The sequence below is a fragment of the Spermophilus citellus genome (assembly GCF_964194105.1).
Source record: "Spermophilus citellus genome assembly, chromosome: 12".
Taxonomy (NCBI): Eukaryota; Metazoa; Chordata; class Mammalia; order Rodentia; family Sciuridae; genus Spermophilus; species Spermophilus citellus.
In genome coordinates this window covers 13,237,850-13,260,087 of record NC_138198.1, presented here as the reverse complement: position 1 = coordinate 13,260,087, position 22,238 = coordinate 13,237,850, and the positions used below count along the sequence as shown (strand labels likewise).

Genomic DNA, 22,238 nt, shown 5'->3' with positions numbered 1-22,238 from the left:
AGGAGCCCTGCCCTCCAGGTCTGGAGCCCTTCTTCAGCACTTCCACATCATGGCTCTTGGGTTGGCCAGAGCTCTGTGCAGTGAAATCTAAATAGTTCCACAACATCACCATGTTTTAATGGGATCAGCTGGGAGACAGCGAACTCCATCTGCCACACACATGCCGCTGAGCGTGGCTCTTGGCAGAGTTCTGTACTAACCAGGCACCTGGCTTCTAAACTTTTTTGGGGTGGGCAAAGGGAGCCCTTTCTAGATTCTGTCATGCCTCTGGATGACAAGAGGGAAGGTGGCCCGGGCTCATCAGCAATGTAACCAGTGCACGGTGCATGCAGAATGGAGTCCCTTCCTGAAAGTAGTCCCCTCTAGGATACTGTAGACTCCTGATTTACAAGGACAAATCTTCTCCTCTGTCGAAGCTGGGGAAAAAAAAATACATTTACAGAATCACATAAACCTCTGACCATTTATGGTATCCCCATTTTCTGTATCTCTGGATTCAAGAGTTCGGTCCTGGACTTAGAAGGTCACTGAATGTTTGGGTCATGAGGTGGACATACAGTGACACACACTGGTCTTGTTCTCTACATATCACAGAGAAACTCCAGTAAAAAGACCTCCTAAAAAAATGTCAGGCAGGTGGGTACAGTGGTGCATGCTGGTAATCCCAGTGGCTGGGGAGGCTGAGACAGGAAGAAGGCAAGTTCAAAGCCAGCCTCAGCAACTTAGTGAATTAGTCCTACGCAACTCAGCAAGACCCTGTCTCTAAATAAAATATAAAAGAGGGCTGAGGATGAGGCTCAGTGCTTAAGCATCCCTGGGTGCAATTCCCAGTACCTAAAAAACAAAACAAGTCAGGCAACTGAGAAAACAGGTTTGTGTAAAATGGATTAATATCAAATTCAATTATCACACACTGTTGAAACTATGCTCAAGGTCAACAAATTTCTCTAAATTCACCATTTAGGAATATGTTCTTTGAGGAATGCTATTTAAAGTGTATGTAATGCAGTACCAGCCTGAGAAACAGCCCTCATCCTATAAAAAAGGGGGAGGGGGAAGGTCTTATCCCAAACTCATCAAATGACATAAAAATGTTAAGGTGACTTTTGGTATCTGTTATCCAGAAAGCTGTTATAAATACATTATCTACAGTCTGTCTCCATATATAATAAAATGCTATATAATCTATTTTAATCACCCACATGAGGTTATAAAAACAAAGAAGAGTCACACTGCCTGAATACACTGCAGTCCCGGGGCTGACGGCCTTGTCTTTCCAGGGGTCTCTGCAGATCACATTTCTTCAATGCCCAGGATTTGCTGTGGATAGTACCTGCCTTGACCCCAGCGATTTAACAGCCACTCACCAAAAGACATCACCGTTTTACAACAGGAACAACACAGAGGTATGACCAAAGCCATTTTATTTTTTCCTACATAAATTTTAAAATACTTTAATGGAAAACACTGAGTACCCATCATGTCACCCTGAATGCCGCAGCACCTCGGCTTCTACACACGTGGCAGCCGGGTCAAGGCCCAGCTAGCAGCATATACTTCTTCATGGTCCTTCAGTAGTTTTGCATGTATAGAACCTCCTGTTTTGCTTTAGCAAACAGCAACATGATTTAAAACTCTCACATTTCCTGTATGACACCTAAAATCCAGTCCTATATTTATTAATAGAGTTAGAAAAATAAAAGCCTTAAAAATTTCATGGTATGAGTTCATGTATTAATCACATAATCTCTTTAACATAAGATTATTTTTAAGACTCGTTTACATAACAACCTCTGGTTTAATTTGAAAGACGTGACTTGAAATCTAGTGAGATCGTTAGGTCAATGTACATGTATGTCATTTACCTGACTTAATTTTTACTGGCTGGGGAGAGTTAATTCCCACTGTCCACTGGATGAATGACTTAAATATTAATAAATACACTACAGTATTTACAAGCATTCTCACATACTCTGACACTGACTGGAAAGTCAAGCCACAGGAGGGAAGATTTCCTGACAACGTGACCTCATGGCAAATGGGACAAAAGGAAGCAGCACTCAGGGATGAGAGGAGGATGAGACGAGGGTGACCGTTCAGATGTGCACAGTGTTCAAAACACGCTGGATGACACGGAGGCCAGCATGCTTCTTGTTGGCGTGGAAGTCAGAGGAGCCCAGTGGGCAGTCAGGACAGAGGAAGGTGCAGAGGGAGGGCATGCCAGGAGCCTAGGGGTAAGAGTCAGCCTGAGGAAGTTACCTCCTGCAGCCTGCAGGGGGCAGCACACATCCCAGGGCTAATTCAGAATCCTTCTTGGCAGCCCAGGCGATGCTTACTGGTTTTGGTGGTTTCAACCACACGCCATCCATCTGACCTCTGTGCACTTGGCCAAACCCATCCCTGCTGCTGAAGAATCTACACCCTCACAGTCTGCTAAGGGGTGACCGTGATGCCCGGTCATCCCATATGAGGAAGTGAAGGGACAAGGGGTTTAACCAGGTCACTGCTTTGTGAACAGGAGTAAAATCCTCGTCCTGGGCTTTGTTTCTTGTGTTGCACACACAGTAACTAGTCACCGCCCTGCATGCGAGTGCACACTGTGCGAACTCCATCTCCGTCCCTTGCTCTCCTCGGGACCTGCCTGGTAGCTGCTTCAGAAGCTCACACCCAGGGCCACTAAAGCAGGTGGCCCCACCTAACTGTCTGGAATGTGAAGTTCAGAGTCTCTTGGAAAATTGCATAAGCAAGCTTCCCTGGCATGATTTCTAAAGCTCTTTAAAAAAAAGACTTGAACATGGCTGAAGCAGCCAGCAGCGTGTTCTGGGGACCCGCTTTCACAAGCAGCACAGACCAACTGTTAACATGTATTATTTAGTCAACTGTTAACGTTTATTTCATAAGTATCAGTAATTTAAAGCCATTTACTAAATTGTAAATTTCAATCCTTTAAAAACTACTACCAGAGCAGTTCTGAGGTATTACTGTTAACTTAATATGGAAATGTGGCTGGAAATGTGACTGCCGTGCCCGCAGCTCCCTAGGCTGCTGGGGTGTGACCACAGACGCGATCTACAGCTTTCAGGAAATTACTGTGCACGTGCATTAAGTGACTTTCTGAACGTTAATGCTGATTTGGTTGGCTGGTCACTTCTAAGCATACCAAAATAATAAAGGCTGGCCCACAGAGGGGCCCCTGGAACTGGGAAACTGCCCTCCAGGCCTCCTTCATCCGAAACCCAGCCTACACTCAAGTTATCTACCAGGAAATCAGTGCAAAAAGCATCCAAAAATCTTGCCTGTCAGCAGGTTAATTTTCATATAATTTTAAAAGAGCTAGACATTTTTCTTTCAAAATTCATTTATAAAAATAAATTTCAGTTTGAGACCTTAGGTACCAAATTGTAGCTTAATTTAGTCGTGATGGCTGCACTATAAAGTCATGAAAAACGCAGCTGAAAATGCTGAGCCCCAGCTTCTCCTCCCGGCACCCTCTGTGGTCACAGCCACTCCAGGGCTGACCAAATACCCTCAGCTGCTTGAGAAGAGTTTAGCCTTCCTCTGTCCTGAAACTCCCACAGAACTGTCATTCTCAGATCCTCATGACGACACCCAGTAACTGAAATACCCTCGTGATGGGGAAGGAGGCCTGTCACAGGCTCAGCAACACCGATGCAGGCGCCAGGACAACGTGGCCACCTCGAGGCCCCGCTCCCTCAGATGCTCTGCACTACAGTGCCAGCACAAACTTGAACCTTGGAACGACGATGATTTCAGTCAGCTGGACGGCATCAGCAAGTCCCTCCAGGTGTTGTGCTGAGACAATGGACAGCCTGGCCCGCCATCACCAGGCACCCTGGACAGGCACACTGTCAGGTGGAACTGCCAACGTGCCTTCCTGCGCACAGCCCTGCTGCCATCGATATCTCTGTTGGACTGACTACTTGCGGGAGCAGCTTCTGCCTCAGCCAGGATCACTGGAGGGGCGGCAAGGAACTGGACTCAGCAAGGTTCCAGCCTCCCCATCCACACACACAAAGCAAATTCCAGAGTAGGTGGCTGGCCTGTTCCTATTACCAGTCGAGGGAACTCAGCGTAGAGCCTGTGGGACAAGGTGATGCAGCAGGAGTCTGGTCCACTGCAAACTTAAGCCTGTTTAGTCAAACCACAGAAAGGAGCGGCCCGGTCAGCATCCCCGGACATGGCTGCCCCAACTCTGCACACTGAAGCCAGTGGAAGGCACGGCTCAGATCTCACTGATAGTCCTCTCTGAAGGACAGTACTCCGAGGGGCCAGGAGAGGACACATAGAAGGACTGTGTTTTCCTTTTTAATCGGGCTCTTTTGTTGGCCAGCACCAGGCTGCGCCGGCTGGAGCTGATGATTTCCGAAATGAACTTCTTGCAGTCCACGCACACCTCCATGGTGCTCCAGTCCTCCATGAGCTCCTTGGGAAAGTGCGGCTCTTCATCCGACCTGTCCACAGACTTAGACTTTGAGGAGAACCTGGGAAAAACCAGAACCACTCAATATTCTTACTTATTTTTCCACTGTAGTACTGAGGACACTGGTAAAAAGCAACTATTGTTGCCAGAACATGGACTGGGGAGTGGCCTAATCAGGTCCTTCCAGAGAGGAACTTCTCACTGGAAACAGATTTAAAAATATTTTTCAGTAAAGAAACCAGGAAACATGTTAATGTCATTAAGAAGGAACAGAAATAGCTGGGCACACACCTGTCACCCCAGCAACTCTGGGGGCTGAGGCAGGAGGACTGCGTGTTCAAAGCCAGCCTCAGCAACTCAGCAAGGTCCTAAGCAGCTCAGCGAGACCCTGTCTCTAAAAACATTATTAAAAAATGGCTGAGGAAGTGGCTCAGTGGTTAAGTGCTCCTGGGCTCAATCCCTGACAAAAAAAAAAAAAAAAATATATATATATATATATATATATATATATTATAATACATAATATAATATATATATTATGTATTATAAAGGAGGAGGAAAGAAAAGAAAGAAAGAAAACAGAGAACAGAGCCTCCTGGGTATCTGCTGGTTACCACACACGTACAGGTGGATTTTAACAGCCAAATGACACAAGGGTGCACGCTGCTCTAGCACCCTACTAGATTTAGAAGAATAACTTCTTCCCAAGGGTCTGGGGACCCTGTGTCGTGAGCACAGGACATTGGTAAATGGTGCACGGAGGTCAGATTATGGGAAACTGAAGCAAATTTATCTTCATCCTATGACACATTCTGAAAAATTGTCTTTGATCAGTTCTCCTGTCATTTGTGTATTTGTCAATATGCCACCCCTCCCCCATCTTTACATTTGGGTGACTGGTAACTTAGATTCCAGAGTTAACTTGGTGTTAACTAGACCAACATCATCACAGACATTTTGGCCATGTTTGTGGAACCAGCTATTTCATTTATTCAGTTTCCTACTGAAACTCAATACAAAATCATCTCTGTTCAAGCAAACTTAAGAAAGATTAAATCAGCTTAAAAATGCTTTGGAAAAAGCCCTCGATTGAACCCACAAGTGCTTACTGAGCCACATGCCCAGCCCTTTCTATTTTTTATTTTGAGATAGAGTCTTGCTAAGTTGCCCAGGCTGGCCTTGAATTTGCCATCTTTCTGCCAGTAGGCCTGTGCCCACCCTAAGCCTAGCTTTGTCCTGCCACCATATGACCAGAGTTGGCCTTCTTCCTTCCATTTTTCTTTTCTTTTCTTTTTTTTTTTTTTGGCCCAGGGGGTGCCGGGGATTGAACTCAGGGGCACTTAACCACTGAGCCATATCCTCAGCCCTATTTGTATTTTACTTAGAGGAAAAGTCTCACTGCATTGCTTAGCACCTCCTTTTTTGCTGAGGCTGGCTTTGAATTCGCCATCCTCCTGCTTCAGCCTCCCAAGCCACTGGGATGACAGGTGTGCCACTACGCCCGGCTCCTTCCATTTTTCTTTTAAGACCAGCACTAACCTTGCCCTGCCCTGAATCCAAAATGACTGAGACTTGGAATAGTTTTTTTCTTTTAAATTGCCAGCTTTGGGCACAGAGCTTTATTTAATAGTTAAGTGACCCAGGGCTGTTTCAGACTCTTGTAACACAGGAATGAACAGATTTATTTATTTTTTTCCCCCAAACTTAGGTAGGGAATAAGGATTAGAGTGTTACATGCAATTTTTCATTCCACTGACAATAGTTTTAAAGATGACTTTTTTCTTAAATATTTGGTTTTTTTAGTTGTAGTTGGACACAATACCTCATTTCACTTATTTATTTTTATGTGGTGCTGAGGATCGAACCCAGGGTCTCACACGTTCAGTGAGTGCTCTACGGCTGAGCCACAGCCCCAGCCCATAAAGATGACTTTTAAAAGACATAATAAGGGGCTGGGGATGTGGCTCAAGCGGTAGCGCGCTCGCCTGGCATGCGTGCGGCCCGGGTTCGATCCTCAGCACCACATACAAACAAAGATGTTGTGTCCGCCGAGAACTAAAAAAATAAATAAATAAATAATTTGAAAAAAATAAATATTAAAAGACGTAATAAAGCAGTTATTTCAAAAGTAGGAAAAATAATAGACTACATTATTAGAGTAGCTAGCCATTGTCCCTCCAAAGGTAACTTTGGAGATTTGGGACTCACGTGGAAGTCCAAAACTATTAAAACTGAAGCCAACACATGCCCCTGGAGCACAACCCCCCTCACCTGGCAATGCTGCGCAGTGGCCGCTGGTGGCTTGCTGGGGGCTTTTCTGACCTGGTAGTACTGTCCCCTCTTTGTAAGGTGGAAGGTCCCAGAGAGAAGATGGGTAGAGTGGAGTATGGCTTGGAGGGCAGCCGCATCTGTCACCCCAAATAAAACAGTGTGAGTGGTGCTGAGGCGGCAGGCAGTAAGCCGCCTCGGTCCAACTCAACCAGTGAAGCTTACCTTTTTGCAGCACTGTGAGCACACGGGTCTGCAGACAAAACCAGAAATATCAGTTGATGTACAACAGATGAGGCCACGAGCTACCAAGCTCATGGCCAGCCACCATGAATCTCTGTAGTCAACTGCCCGCCTACCAGAACCTAACAAGTTGATGGTGTGGATGCCAAAGTGGCACCTGGAATGCTGAACTCCTACTATGTCTTTCATAAAAGGACCAATTGATACCTCTTTGGAAGTTTTTTATCAGTCTACCCTGAATCTCATGGCAACCATACCTGCTTTTCTTTTTTTTTCCCATTCCCCCATGACATAGTATTAGAATTATCTTGCTTATGTAAAAAAAATAATGAGCCAACAGTTTCCCAGTTCAATACCAAGTCACTGTCCAGCCTACCCTTCATGGGAAACAGATGATTCTAACTGGCAGGGATGGCACAAGGGACCAGGACAGAAGGGGCCGTTCCTAATATCCTGGGCCAAGAACGCAGAAACGGTGGAGGTGATGGTCATTTCTTTCATGACTGCTGATCTTTTCATCAATTCCAGGTTACCTTACCTCTTACAGAACTGGCAGGTGTAAGACCAGGTGAAGAAGGAAAACCTCCGGGTTCGGCAACAGAAGCAGAGCTAAAAAACACAAAATCAGAGAAAAGAAGCAGGGTTGACAGCTGCCCCGCCAGCCCCGCCGGCTGGGCAGGTTTCATAGACATGAGGGGAATCCAGAAGGCCTGTGGTCCTGGCAGGGCTTTACCCAGCTGCCGCAGGACGATGCTGAAACACTCCCCTGCTCGTAGGCATTTCTGTACAGACCCTTTCCAAGTCTAGTGACTAACACAGTTATGAAGGCGGGTCACTATCTTTCTGGTGGTCTTTAAACCTTCCAGATTTTTACTTCCAAGGAGGGAACAAAGACCCCTCCTCTGCGGGAGAGGCAGAACAGGACCGTCACAAGAGCATGGATCTTGCCCTTGAATGCCCAGGTCCTGAGCCCAGCGGCCAGCAGCCAGGCGTGCCAGGCCAGGAGCCGAGCCTGGACCTGGTGTCCTCCTGCCCTCCAGCCCTCCTGCTGGCCGACTGCAGCAGCACTACCTTTCCTTTCTTCAGGGCGGTGTAGATGTCCTTGTACTGCTGGTACTTCTCCAGCTCTGCCTTCACCAGCACCTGGCGGATGTGCATCACCTCCTCCACCGTCAGGGCGAGGCATTCCACAGGGAAACAGAACTCCTCCTGAAATTCAGGGTGCCAGTGAGCAGGAGCTCCCACCCACCCAGCATTGCAAGATCCCCTTCCGATCAGACACCTCGTTAGTAGCATCAGAGAGGAAAAGAGGTTTCCCACGATCACTGGGACAGAGCTGGCTTGCTCTGGGGACCACAAGGTTCCAAGTGCACTGAGACTATAGGTGGCTGACGGGACCATGCAAAGCCCTGGAGCCACGGAAAGGTCCACAGTCAAAGCCTCTCATTTACTCGGGTATTTTGACTCAAGTTATTCTATTCCATCGAGCACAGCTGTGTTTTTATGCTTGAAATCTTCAAATAAATTTTGTTCTTCTAAGCCAATTTTATGTCAGTTTTCTCCTAAAATTAGGCAAGGATACTATTATTTTGGGAGCATTTTATACTAACAGATAAAAGAGCAAATCTGCAATGTTGGTCCTATTTTTGTAACTGGTTTGTGGTACCCAGAATAGCCAAAAGATGGTGGTTAGTACTTTATATTACAAGCATTATTTAGTGATCAGTTACATCAGCACACTTGAAAAAAATCCTTGTGAACAGAGGCTGGGAGGTCGGCCTGCAAGGCCGCTTCTCTGGGCTGCCCCACAGGCCTCCACATTTTTTCAACAACTGTGAGCCGCAGTCAGCACCAGGAAGACTGCAGAAACTCCGAAGGCTTTCGTCTCCTGTTAACAGTCTCCCTGCAATCAGCACGGAAGATGCCGATGTAACCGATCCCTCCGCTCTCCATCTGGCCCTGCTTGATTGGCGGATCTAAGGGAAAGACAGACCGGTCTGGGGCACTGGGCCCTGCCGGGCTTCAAGGGGCCATTGTGGTGCAGTGACACTGAAACTGAATGACCTCAGGACAGCACATCAGGATTCACTCCCACACAGCCAGCATCACTCACAGGCATCCTGCAGCCCCAGGAGCCAAGAGAGCTGTGCCTGGATGCAGTCAGTTTACAGAGCACTAGCCTCCGGTTCGGTCTTTCAAATCAGAGGGGAACAAAAGTAAATCTAGGTTGCAAACTTGACAAACATTAGCATTTACTAAAAAAAGTACTTTGAGAACTACTGCTTCCTACTGAAACTCAATACAAAATCATCTCTGTTCAAGCAAACTTAAGAAAGATTAAATCAGCTTAAAAATGCTTTGGAAAAAGCCCTCGATTGAATTTTTAATGTGAGGAGCTCATTAGTATTTGGAGGGCATGGTTTGTTCAGAAGCACTGCATCATTTGCTCAAAGATGTCCAAAACACTCATGGGGGGGGGGGTCACCCTTCAGAGTTTTCTTTCTCTGAGAGCAGTTCACAGAGACGATAGGATAAAATGGACACGTTCAATTATCCACTGTGGAAGAGAGTGGGAAGAGAGTGGGGCCAAGTGGGAACAGTGAGCGCCTTTGAAAGTCAGGCGCTGAAACTGCACTAAACAAGCAGAGCTGGCTCGACACAGCTAGTGGTGGCCCTACTCGGCTTCATCATATTTCAGAAGTTTTCTGCAGTCATTCCTATTTATCAGTGGTGAGCGTGAGCATGGGACCTCGCTGCTGGCTGAGTCTATGATAAATTTGCTAAGCTGCAGCAAAATAATGTGTGGATCTAGCATATAACCAGGTAGTCACTCCTAAGTCTGTCACCTAGCACAGTGCCACATAACACTCATCACTGTGCAGGAAGACACCCAGCAGTGCCAGTTTCATTGACTTCACAACCAGCATACCTGGGCTGCTACACATTTCAGGTAGACAGCAACTCCTTTTTATTTGTAGGGACATGGTACAACACACAATTCACCTGACAGCTTGTGCTGCCCTCTCTTTAATCGCAAAAGGGCTTAGTCAAGTGTACCTTCGACTTCCTGCTTTGAACCATCTGCAAATCCAGTGCTTCATATGAATCATAGATTTCTGTTTCTTTTTTTTTTTCTTTTTTATTCCAAGCAGACTACCCTTCGGTAAAATAATATCTATCAGGTAAAATGCTAATGTTTTAATTCTGGAGCCTTCCCAAGGACAACAAAACTTTAATGCAACACGAAATAAAATGACAGATAGTTACTAGAAAAGTCCCCCCACCCAATTGAGAGAAACAGTAATTTGACATACCCAACATCAAATTAAACTTTACAGACCTTGCTGAGCGGCTACTGCTCCAAAATGTGAAGAGCAGCAGAGGTTTAAGGGTGAGAGAGAGCTGCCCATAGGGATATTGCTTTGTCACTCCTGCAGGGGGCATTGAGCTCACTTGATGGCTAGATGTGGGCAGGTGGATAAGGGCTGGGGCCAGCACCATTCTGTCCCCTTACTTCTCTGTACTTCAACGTGACCCTCAAATTTAGGAAAGTCCAATAGAGGTCACAATCTGCTACACGGACAGACATGCCTCAGAACTTAACCTGTGTGCATGTCACTAAGATCGCAGAACTTTTATTGAATATTCTTGTCCTATTTTACTATACGAAAGGGGGCAAAGTTAGGCAGCAGAGATCAGAGTGTAAAACTCTAGTTACTGAGCCAGAGAAATGGGAAGAGACTTCTTTTCTATAATGTTCTTGATTAGCAAAAACATCACACATAAGTAGCAGATACCTGAAAACTATCCAAAATAACCACCAATTTTCAAGCTTTTATATATCAAAGGGAGGCAACTTTAAATAAATAAGAATAGCAACTATTAAGTTTAGTTAGGCTAACCTTTTTTAGAATTCAACCATAAAGGCCAGAGTGAATCCTCGTGTTGCCTAAAGCACTACCTGGTTTTTGTGCGGGGATCTCTCTGTTGGGAGGCTGGTCATAAAATGCTGACCGACAGGATTGGGAGGCACTGAAGGCCACCCTGCACCTGACCATACTCTGCCCAAACCAGGTCTAAAATAGAAAAAGGCTGAGATCCAACAAGAGGAAAGTGTGCATTCACATTTGGGGTCTCTTTTCTATTCCAAGATGAGTAATAAAAAATAGCAGCTGCTGGGTCACCCTGAGTGGGAGCCTTGAGAAGCCAGGACCTGGGGGTTCAGTGGCACCTGCTCTTGCTGCTGTCTTTAAATTATGAAGGCTCAAATACCAGTAAAATGTGTCCTTCTGTGAAAAAAAGCTCCAAAAAAATGCAATGACATGCAGATTTAAAAAATTTAAAATAACCACACCAATACAAAGAAAGTGTAAGCCTCTCTCCACAGTGAAGCAGCACCCTGCCCACCATGGTGCAGTTTATGACAGGTGCCGCCCCAAGTGGCCACAGCACCTTCACAGAGGGCGGAGCCCCAGCGCTGCCTGGGGGTGGGAGGCTGCTGAGCCCCCCCAGGTCCTGAGCAAACTCTTCTGGTTGCAGGGGAGGCCCCTGGAGGAATGCAGGCTGGGACCTCCCAGGAAGGGGCACTGCCCCTGCCAAAGACTTGCTCCAAGAGAAAAATGTCCAATAGGCTCTCTAATCCCTGCTGCATTTTGAGTTTGTTGTCCTTTCCCCTCTGGAATGAGATCATGGCACGAACTATGCATCCTACACAAGCTTGGAATCAAGGACCAAAAGCAAAGTGCCCAGGCTGTTAATTCTTGCGGAGGACAGGAGCTGAGGCATCACCCTCAGAGAGATGGGAATTCCCACACCGGCAGAGAGAGGCCAACCTTGGAGGAGGTCCACCTGCTGGTAAAAGCTCTCTCACACAGATAGTACACAGCCCCTGCCACCCCAAACACAGCCGCTTCAAGAGGATGGGAGCTGAGAAGAGAAGCTGTGTGTAGGGTAGAGAAAAGCAGCCGGAAAGGCGTCCGGGGCCACGCGCTGCTCATCCCAGGAACCTGAACAACAGAAGGGAGAAGACAGTGGCAGGGGACGACAGGAGAAATGACACCACCGAACCTAAAAAACAGCAGCTGCAGATCATGAAAGAAAAAACAAAACAAGAAGCACCGGAGGATGGTGGTGAGGTTCCCGCTGACACCTGCGCACACAGGCCTATGGCTAGGAACCAGCCAAGAGCTGGGTGGAGGTTTTCAGCTCACACGGCAAAGCCGTGAAAAGGGTTTTCCTAACTGGGTGGTCCTGTGAGCACTGAGTCTCCCACATGGGGCTTGTGGGGATGCAGGACAGGCCACCGCTTCCTCTGCCAAGAAAGCCCTGGAGTGAACACAAGGCACACAGCCACCCACTCAGAAGGCCCTGAAAGACTCTTTCCTTTCACCTGGATGGGCAACTGCCCCTAGTCACTGGACCAAATGATGGGAAAATGACACCTGAACCTCCTGTGGGAAGGGAGGAAGTATGATAAAGTAAAACTATCAATGCCAGAGCATTCCGGCCACTTCCAGCCGAGGGCTACACACACCCAGTGATTCCTTGTTTTCTAAAATGCAGACACAATTTTAAACTGATGACCACACTTTGAGAAAAGGTCCCAATCAAGATAGAGTGAACTGCTACAGAAGTATGATTCTGTGGATTTCCCAAGATAAGCTGCTAGTGGGAAGTCTCTGCCTGGAGCTGGAAGTTCCTCTGCCTTAGCTGGTGGCCCAGATGGGGCCGAGGATGTCCTCCAGGCTGCACATGCCCTCCCTGTCCTCCAACCTGCATGCCCTCTGCGTCAGCAGAGCTCCTCTCCTGCTGCCTGTCCCTCAGGCCCTTCTCAGTGCCTGCAAAAGAAGTTTGTCTTGATCTCCTTCCTACCCTCAAAGGAACAGCCCACAGCAAGACCAAGTACACAGGAGCCCCTGTTGGGCTGAGGGTCCTGGTACTTCTCTTATTAGGTGGAACTACTTTTAGTTGCTCTGTAGTTCCTTTAGTTTGAGTCTAACCTCAGGGCAAAGAAAAGAATATCCTAATTATCAGACCAGCCAAACATCCCGGAGAACTCCTGCTTATGTGTTTAGGTTGTGACAATAACTGATCATGTTATTGAGAGTCTGGACTTTATTTATTTTTTGGTACCAGGGATTGAACCCAGGAGTGTTCAACTACTAAGCCATGTTCCCAGCGCCACCCCTCCCCCTTTTATTTTTTTTTAATTTTGAGAAAGGGTCTTGCTAAGTTGCACAGGGCCTTGCTAAGCTGCTGAGGCTGGCCTTGAACTTGCCATCCTCCTGCCTCAGCCGCAGAGCCACTGAGATTACACCCCTGCACTTGGCAAAAGTCTGGATTTAAGGTTTGAATTATGGCCAGAGTTCTGCTTCTCTGCTGAGGAGCACAGCAAGGCTACATCTGATCCAACAGCAGTGCTTCGTGCTTATTTAGAGGTTAGGGGAGCCTCCTGAGGAACAACCATAACATCGTTTGTTCTTTCACTGCATTGTTTGAAAATAGAGAAGACTGATCCCACTTCAGCTTTCACGTCAGCTCTCAGCTCTGCTCAAACTCCCTGTGTTCACAATGACCACTCTCCCCCCTACCCTGAGGGACATCTGCTGCTGCTTCACTGAAAACTTTCACGTCCATCACAGCCCCAAAGTGGGGGTAAGGATATGGTGGTGATTTTTATTCTGAGTACTTGGAGAAACATTAGATATCAGGTTGTGGGTAGAAAACTGAAGCCTTACATGCCGCCCCATGTAAGGGGGCTAAAAAGAATCTACACAGGCCTCCTTTGGCTGGCTGATCTATTAATTTTTCCTGGCAGGCACTAACATGCTGTCCCATGTCCTGAGAAGTGAGTAGCCACTATGTGAACCAGATAATCAGGCAGACATGGTGGCGCACACTTGCAATGCCAGCTACTTGGGGGTCAGAGGCAGGAGGATCTCAAGTTTAACACCAGCCTGGGCAACACAGTGAGACCCTGTCTCAAAATAAAAATCAGAAGGCCCAGAGATGTAGCTCAGAGGTAGAGCACACCTGGGTTGGATCCCCGATCATACAACTGAAAAAAACAAACCTGGATGCTCTGGAAAATAGCAGAAACTGTTAACCAATCCAAATAGCAGCTTTGGCCCAATATCACAGAACATACTAGAAAACAATGTACAATGGTTATACATGGGTCAAAATTCTCCTAGCCCTTCTGTTTCAATACAATCCTCTACTGTGGTCAGATTTTGCTAAGAATTTTTAGATTAGCCTTTAACAATTTTAAATGAATTAATGTCCTTTGAAAGAAAGCATTTCCTTAATAATAATACACTGATAAATATTCTGGGGATTTCACTCAGGTTGGCGCCTATTTTCTTCACATACAGAGTAAGTTACTTGGAGTTCATTTTAACCTTTGGGAAGTTTTTCTCCTTATCATTTTGGAAGAAAGCCACTGACTCCAGGTCTCTGGGGGGCTGGGAGCTGGTACTCACCAGGGAGCGGGAGCTCTGCCGGGTCGGGGGCAGGAACTGCCTCACGTTGGTGGGCGTCTCCTTCTCGATGGAGTGCCGGCGCTGGGGCGGCTGCCGCCGCTCGGGCTGTGGGGTGGACGACATGGGCAGGAACTCTGGGGGCTCTGCAGGCGAACCCAACAAAGGACTCTCTTACAGAACAGAAATCTTAGGCCTTGACTTTCCGACGGAGAGCCCAGTCAATGTGATAGCACCGCGTTCCAGGAGAGACTGCAGGCCAGTGGTGGCCAGATTAAGGGGGACCCCGAGGGACTCCCAGCCAAGTGGCAAGGAGAAGGAAAACCTGTTCTGAACACTCCGTCAAATTCACATGAGGAAGCACAGCACAGCACAGCACACTCCTGGATCTAGTCTTACAATTCACATCTCCGGCATTATTTTAAAAACATGCAAAAAAATGTATTCTGTATAGCCAAAAAAGCTCCCAAACCATCCCAGAATTCTTAAGTGCATCCTCTTTCTTTTTACATTCTCCCTTATAAAGATAGAATATGAAAACCTTTTGTACTACATGTTTATTCAGATATTTTATTCTTAGGTTTAAATTGTATTTAAATTGCAAACAAAAAAAAAATTAGGCTTGATGTTAACATTGTAGCCGCTGCTCCTCTGCCTAGTAGTATTTTGGGAAAGGGCGTGAAAGAACTTTTCAAGTCTGAATGGTGCTGGATTCACCTTTTGAAAGCACAAGGAGAACATTAGAAATAAATCATCCTGACGGTCTGAGTACCCCCTCCTGCTCTACTGCAAAGGAGGGCCACTTCAGCCAGTGGGTGGATCAGCAGGGCCAAAAGAGTCAAACGAGACCCACCAACTTGCACCGTCCCCTTACGAGACAGCAGTGGAGAAAGATGCAGAAATCCCTCCTGTGGCTGAACTGGGTCCCTTATGCTGGGCCTCACCAAATACTAATTACACATAGAAACCCAAACCACTTCCTGATTTTTTTTTAAATAATCTTTTTAAGTAACTGAAATGATATGTAAAGAATTTTAACCACTAAGCTCTCTGGTGTACAAGAAGTCAAAAGACTCTTAATATGTAATTAGCTTTCAGTTCTTTATAATAATCTTATGGGTAAAAGATTACTAAAAGCCTTTAGAAATCAATACCTTCATTTAGGTATCTGTGTTCCGAATCTACTGCCTGTAGATTCTGTGTTCAGAATCTACTAAATTCTCCTATGATATCTTCTGGAAGCACGTTCACGTGCATGAATAAAGGTGGGTGTGTGTGTGTGTCCCAGAAGGGACAAATATCATTATTTAGGGCTTACGGCTCAAATTCTGATGAGGTAATTAATCTAAGACAGGCACACCCCTCGAGGACTTACTTCCAACATTATCTGTCACACTCAAACGTGCCCCACCTGCTCCACATTAGAACTGAGGCCAGGGACCAGGTTAGCCTACCTCTGGAGGGTAGCTAAGAAAGTAGCCAGGTGTTCCTGCTTGTGATGGTGAGACCCAGGGTTGGGGCTTTACATCCCGAAGGTCACAGGGAGCTCTGGGCTCCTTGGTCTGGGCCATGTGTGCCCTGGGTACTCACTCTTCCTTACGCATGTGGCCTCCAGTGCTGGGTCCTCGAGGAAGGAGGGAGATGCGCTGCTGCCGCTGGACGACCTGGGCAGAGTCTCCTCCTGAGGAAGGGAGAGGTCCTGCCCGTCAGCACTCCCAGGCTGCTAAGAACACACGACTCCCAACGGCTCCACATCACAACTCAAAGGTTCAAAGCAGGGGAGACACCCAGAGGGCCTGAGTTAGACAGCTCTGGGTGTGTGTCCCAGGTCGGGCCCACTGAGTGGCATGGGGCAAATATTTCAGCTCCACCACTGGTGAGGGGGCATGACACCTCTTCCCCACAATGTTACTGGAAGGACTGAAAGGCACACTCAGGAATATCGAACCCAAGTACTAGATGGTGAGCCCCATGGGCAGATGCTGGGTCGTCCTGCTCACTGCTGTGTGCTTAGTAGCAAACCCATGACTTAGTAATAATGAGTAAATATTAGCTGAAGGAATGGATGATAGTAAACATTTACCGAGCGTCATAAGTCTAGAAAAATGCCTATAGTGCACCAAGTAAAATTCAAATTCCTGTTACCAGTGAGAAGGGACCTTAATTGGCTTTAATGCAAACCTTAATAAGGTACCGTATTTATCCAAGAAATATTTTCTACTTTGTGACAGAAAATACACATTAACTAGAAAACAACTAAATTTCACTATAATATCTATGAACTACCACTAAATATCTTAAATACAGAAGGAAGAATATTAGGTAAATCTGCTCATCCATGACTTTGTGAGGTAGTGAAAATTCCCTTTGACCTTCCCAGCTCAGGTGACTTTAAGAATTAGTCAGTTACCAAAGAGGGGCCTCCCCTGAAACTTCATGCTGAAATCATCAGTTTCAACTAAGTTACAAGGCAAAAAATCTGGTCCAAGATCAGGAGAAGGAGAAAGGCCACAAAGGGAGGCAGAGGGCACCTGCAGGTTTTAGCAGTGGCTTCCCCATTCCTGGGACAGGCCAGGAAGAGCAGCCAAACAGTGAAGGTTATACCCCATCCACATGTGCCACAGGCCACAGCAACTGGGACATGCAGCCAGCCAGCAGAGAGAAGGACTCCTGCTTATGGAGCTCAAAAGGGGACAGCAGCCAAAAGCACGTCTTAGGAAAAGAAAAAAAGGAGCGAGGAGCAGCACCTCCCTGCAATGTCCTGCACAAGACTACACGATGGAGACCTGGAGAACCCTCCCTGGCCCCACGCACTCCCGCCCACCTTCCGCAGGAACTTTTTCTGCAGTAGTGGGAATTGTTCCTTTCCAAGCCCTTTTTATTTTCATTTCTAGATTTTGATACAGGGTGTTGCTAAATTGCTGAAGATGGCCTCGAACTTGGAATCCTCCTGTCTCAGCCTCTGGAGCAGCTGGTATGACAGGCCTGCGCTGCTGTGCCCAGCTAACAATGTGTTTGAAGTCCAATTTTACATGCTGTTACCTCTGTTAGTGTCAAGAGAGAAACACATCACATTTCTTTATTTACAGGCAGAACCTAATTATAAAGCCAAACTTTGTCTCTTGAAGATATTACCATCCTTATTTTTTAAAGAAAACTGGGGGGGGGGGGGCGGGAAAGCTCTCTAAATAAAGACTGTCAGAGTGAAGTCTTTTTTAAGCAAGCAAAGAGATCAATAGTCTTATTACCATAAATGCTAAAATTTCAAAGAAAACTAACCAATGTGAGAAGGTGTGGTCAGTGGGGGAAGTGGCCACTGGGCTCACAGCCTGCAATGGCCCCCTTCGGCCTGGCCCCTCCTCCACTGTTCTGCATTGAAGGAGAAGAGCTGTGGAGGGGGGTTCTTTTTCTTTTTTCCTTCCACACTTTTTTTATTGGTGCATTATAGTTGTACATAATGATGGGATATGTTGTTACATGCACACAATGTAACCACACAGTTTGGCCAATACTCTGCCCAGCACTTCCAGGTGTGTGTGTGGGGGGGGGGGGACTCCTTTTCTTTCCTTCATACCTAATTCTAGGTGAAGTCCTATAAAACCTCACAGCCAGCTTTCCCTACCATTGCTCCCAATCTTTAAAATAGCTACTCAATATCTGATAGTCTTGAAAGCACTTTAAGGAAGCAAAATAAAGTTAATCAGGAGCCTTCGAGGTACCCTAGAGCACCAGCTCTGCTCCAGGAAGTCAGCAGGGCAGGGCAAGATCCACCCCTTTCCTAACCATCCGGAGTGAGGGGCTGGAGGAATACCCTTCACTGCCCCTAGCAGGTCAGAGTGTCAACTCAAAGTAAGCATCTTTCCTGAATTCTACTTTTCAAAGTAACACTAAAAATGTGCAGATATGGTTCTAGGGGAATAAATATTTCAGTTCAGGTAAATTTAAAGGTAACATTCTGATTTTTTCCTTAATAATGCCTGATACTTTTCTTTCACTTTTGTAGACACAAGGAAGATAAGAGTGAGAAAGGAGCACATTCAGAACAGGATCTGTGCTACTCAGAAGCTGCATTCTCTATTTAAAATGCATTCGCTCAAAATTAAAGAGCAACACAAGAAAACTGCATACATAATGTACTCATTTTTAAGTGTTTTTGCAAAAAGGAAATAACCAAGGTTTGGTGATAGAATCTGATGTCCTCATTATGGACATATAATAAATTAAAATGTTAGAATTCTTAACCTCTTGCAATGCTAGGGATAGAACACAGGGCCTTGGGTATGCTAGGAAGTACTATACTACTGAGCTACATCCCCAGTCCTTAAAAAGGATTGTTTTAAATTTAAATGGCTCCCCAGAAGTTGCTGATGGTCCTCCATTCCCCTTCCCCCACATGCCCATGACAGGAAGCTGCACTCAAACTTCTGACTGCTTTACAACTAACCTTCTTCAGGATAAGCTCCTGCTTCAGGGGGCCACCAAAGCCCAAGGTCCCAGGCTAGACTTTGGGAGCAGGAGTTGTGCATGTGGGCATGTGTGTGCACCTGCTTGTGGTTGTCCCATGTCTGTTTCTGTTGAGTAGCCAAACCTGCTGCCTGTCTCTGCCTGTTCTGATGGGTCTCTGGCATCTCTAGAACACCAGTCTCCTCTGCCTGGCCTGCTTTCTTCAGTCAGCTTGAGTTGCTGATCCCAGGGACTCGTCTGACACTCAGGTCTTCTCTAGTTCAGAACTGCACTGCAAGACAGCCTAGGGCATGGCTCTGCTCCTTGGGTGACACTGATCCTGCCTGTGACTCCCTAACTCACGGTTGCACGAGTGGAAATCTTCCTTTTCCTGGAAAAAGGCCCAGAGCATCTTTGCTTAGCTTTCTCACTGCAGTTCTGGTACAGCAACAATCAAACCTTTGAGGAGAGTTGTCAACATAGGTTAGCAGCAGTTATCAGAGCTAAACCAGAGACCCCACAGCTCCATTTCAAGGAACTGATGCAAGGCCTGGCAGGGAGGTGGAATTAAACAGAGGTTCATTAAAATTGTTCATGGCTTTTGTGACTTGGTCACTACCTTCATCAAGGGCTGTTTTCTCATGGAAAAGTAACGATGCTGGACAAAACTTCTTAGACCCCTTCCAGTTAAAAAAAAAAAACTTGTTGGGCTGGGGATGTGGCTCAAGCGGTAGCGTGCTTGCCTGGCATGCGTGCGGCCTGGGTTCGATCCTCAGCACCACATACCAACAAAGATGTTGTGTCCGCCGAGAACTAAAAAATAAATATTAAAAAATTCTCTCTCTCTCTCTCTCTCTCTCTCTCTCCTCTCTCACTCTCTCTTTAAAAAAAAAAAAAAAAAAAAACTTGTTTTAAATTCAGGCCTTCGCACACACTGCTAGTTGGAATACTAGCAAGTTCATGTGGTACATGGACTTTGGAGTTATGTTTCAAATTCCTGAACTTGGACAACCATTCTGTTTTTGGTTTTTTAAAAGTAAAAGGTGAGAGATTTATATGATCTGAAAAGGAAACATATATCCCTTTCTTTTTTGCAGTATCAGGGATTGAACCCAGGGGTGCTCTACCACTGGGCTACATGCCCAGTCCTTTTTATTTTTTTTTATTTTAACACAGGGTCTCATTAAGTTGAGTAGGGTGATATTCAACTTGCAATCCTCCTGCCTCAGCCTCCTGGTCGCTGGGATTACAGGCAAGTGCCACCATGCCTGAGTCCTTATTTCTTAAATAAGGATTAAGTTACTTAATAAGGTCTTTGTGAAGATGAGTTAATTGATATCTAAAATCTAGCTTAGAGTTAGCACAATAGATAGTGGCTATTAGAAGGGAAGGGGAGGTACTAGGGACCGAAACTGACTAAACTATGTTATGTACATGTACACACATACCACAATGATCCCCCCCCCTTTTTTTTTGTACCAGGGATTGAACTCAGTGGCACATAAACACTGAGCCACATCCCCAGCCCTTTTTTGTATTTTATTTAGAGACAGGATCTCACTGAGTTACTTAGCACCTCAGTAAATTGCTAAGGCTGGCTTTGAACTTGCTTTCTTCCTGTCTCAGCCTTCTGAGCTGCTAGGATAAATAGGCATGTGCCACCATGCCCGGCTTGATTCCCGGTTTATGTATAATTATAATGTACCAATAAAGAAAGGTTAAAAAAGGAAGCACAACCTCTTAAAACCGAAAAAAAAGTTGATATAATTTCCTTTAAGGAAACTGAAAATATGTAAGCTATGAAAGTGTATATTTTCATCTCCCAAATGTAGTTCTAGAAATATTCTGAAATAATATAAAAATGTAACATAAGAACGTTCACTATAATGTTGTTACTTATAATAGCAGAAAATCAGTGCTAATCTAAATGTTCTAAAATGGGGGACAGGGCAAATGCTAATGATGGCATACCACTGGACACCATAATAGCACTGTGTTTGAAAAGGACATTTAATCAGATGGTAAAATGCTCATGGTATTTTGGTAAGCCAAAGACATGGGTTAGCTCTAGTTCTGGCAAAATGGCAGGTTAGACAAGCTACTTCCAAGCCCTAAGAGAGGTGTGAAGCTTCTGGCCACCACCAATGGACAAGTGGTGTTCACTAACAGTGCAAATTCCCAAGTTCAGTGTCAAGGGGGCAGAACCAGCAGGCCATGTCTGACAGCTAGAAACTCCGAAGGCACCAACCCCAACTTGAGCTAATGCTTCCTGTGATTGCAATTTGAACAGATAAAGCTACTGGGTAAGTACAAGAGAAAAAAGATTGGTTTGCCACTACTGCAAATGGATCTCTTACTTAATGGAAAAGAAAAAAATTTGATTTTCCTTGATTAAATCACAAACTTTGGACTTTAAGAAAACAAAAAGACAAGTCAGTGTCTCACAGTTCTTAAAGTGATTAAGAGAACCGTTTTCTTTCTGCATAAAACAGTGAAGTTATCATTGATGTGCAAATAATTAATATTCTACTTCACCAGACCATTTGATCAATAATAACATAGTAACTGATTACAAGGAACTTCAGAACAAAATAAGAATTACTTAAACAGTAAACTGTTCTTTGTGATCCTACAGACATAAGTTAGCCTCACAAGCAGCAATGAGGAAACTGCTGGTAGGTGATGTCATCAACTGAAAACTGCCTCTCTAGGTGACATCCTACAGTGGGAGAAGCTGTCTCTCAAGAGAAAGACACAACCATGATCAGAGTTCACTGCGCAGGAGGTGTCCTAGTGGCCTTAAGATGGCAGGACAAAAGCTCTCTGTGGGGTAGCTGAGAAGGGCGTTCACATTCAGGACAAGGTGCTTGGTTTGCAGTGTTGCTGCTTCTCCTCCAGCCATTTCCAGGGCTGCAGGATATGGGGTGGCAAACAGGTAGGGGGCAGAAGTGCAGTGCAGGCCACATGCTGTCACTTTTGGCACAAACACTTCCCTTAGGAGGGAAGATGAACTTCATGGTGCCCTACGAGGCCCTCAGCGAGGCCAGGAAGATGGACAGTGAAGGTGGAAAGACTCTGGCCTCCACCTCCATTTCTAGTCACAGACACAGCAGCTTTCTGTAACTCTGGGGCAAGGAAAAGTTCTGATGCTTAAAGAAAGGTCTGGAAGCCTTTCCTTAAACCAGGAGGGAAGGAGCAAAATGGGGAAGAAGGTGATTAAGAGGGGGACGCAAGAAAGCAAGATCAGCCTTCTCTTGAGATTTTCCTTGAGTCCTGACCTGGCCTTTGCTCCTGGTGCGACCTTGGCCAGGAGTTCACTAGGTAAGTCAGCAGAGCCACCACATGCCAGAGGTGGAGCAGAGGCT

At 45.9% G+C, this 22,238-nt stretch overlaps 1 protein-coding gene across 4 annotated transcripts in view; it reads right to left on the bottom strand.

Annotated features, from left to right (window-relative positions):
• Positions 1-1,407: 1,407 nt before the first annotated feature.
• Positions 1,408-22,238, bottom strand: part of SPIRE1 (spire type actin nucleation factor 1) — a 144,173-nt gene continuing 123,342 nt past the window's right edge. For 2 of the 4 annotated variants that reach the window (XM_081263253.1, XM_081263254.1), the window contains 8 exons: positions 16,021-16,111; positions 14,434-14,576; positions 11,785-11,958; positions 8,024-8,161; positions 7,491-7,561; positions 6,935-6,962; positions 6,713-6,849; positions 1,408-4,502 (listed from right to left, as the gene is read on the bottom strand). In XM_081263253.1, coding sequence (XP_081119379.1) covers positions 4,244-4,502; positions 6,713-6,849; positions 6,935-6,962; positions 7,491-7,561; positions 8,024-8,161; positions 11,785-11,958; positions 14,434-14,576; positions 16,021-16,111 — 1,041 coding nt within the window. In that variant the 3' untranslated portion in view covers positions 1,408-4,243. The remainder of the gene's footprint in view (positions 4,503-6,712; positions 6,850-6,934; positions 6,963-7,490; positions 7,562-8,023; positions 8,162-11,784; positions 11,959-14,433; positions 14,577-16,020; positions 16,112-22,238) is intronic. The other 2 variants (XM_081263255.1, XM_081263256.1) reach the window with 1 other exon arrangement.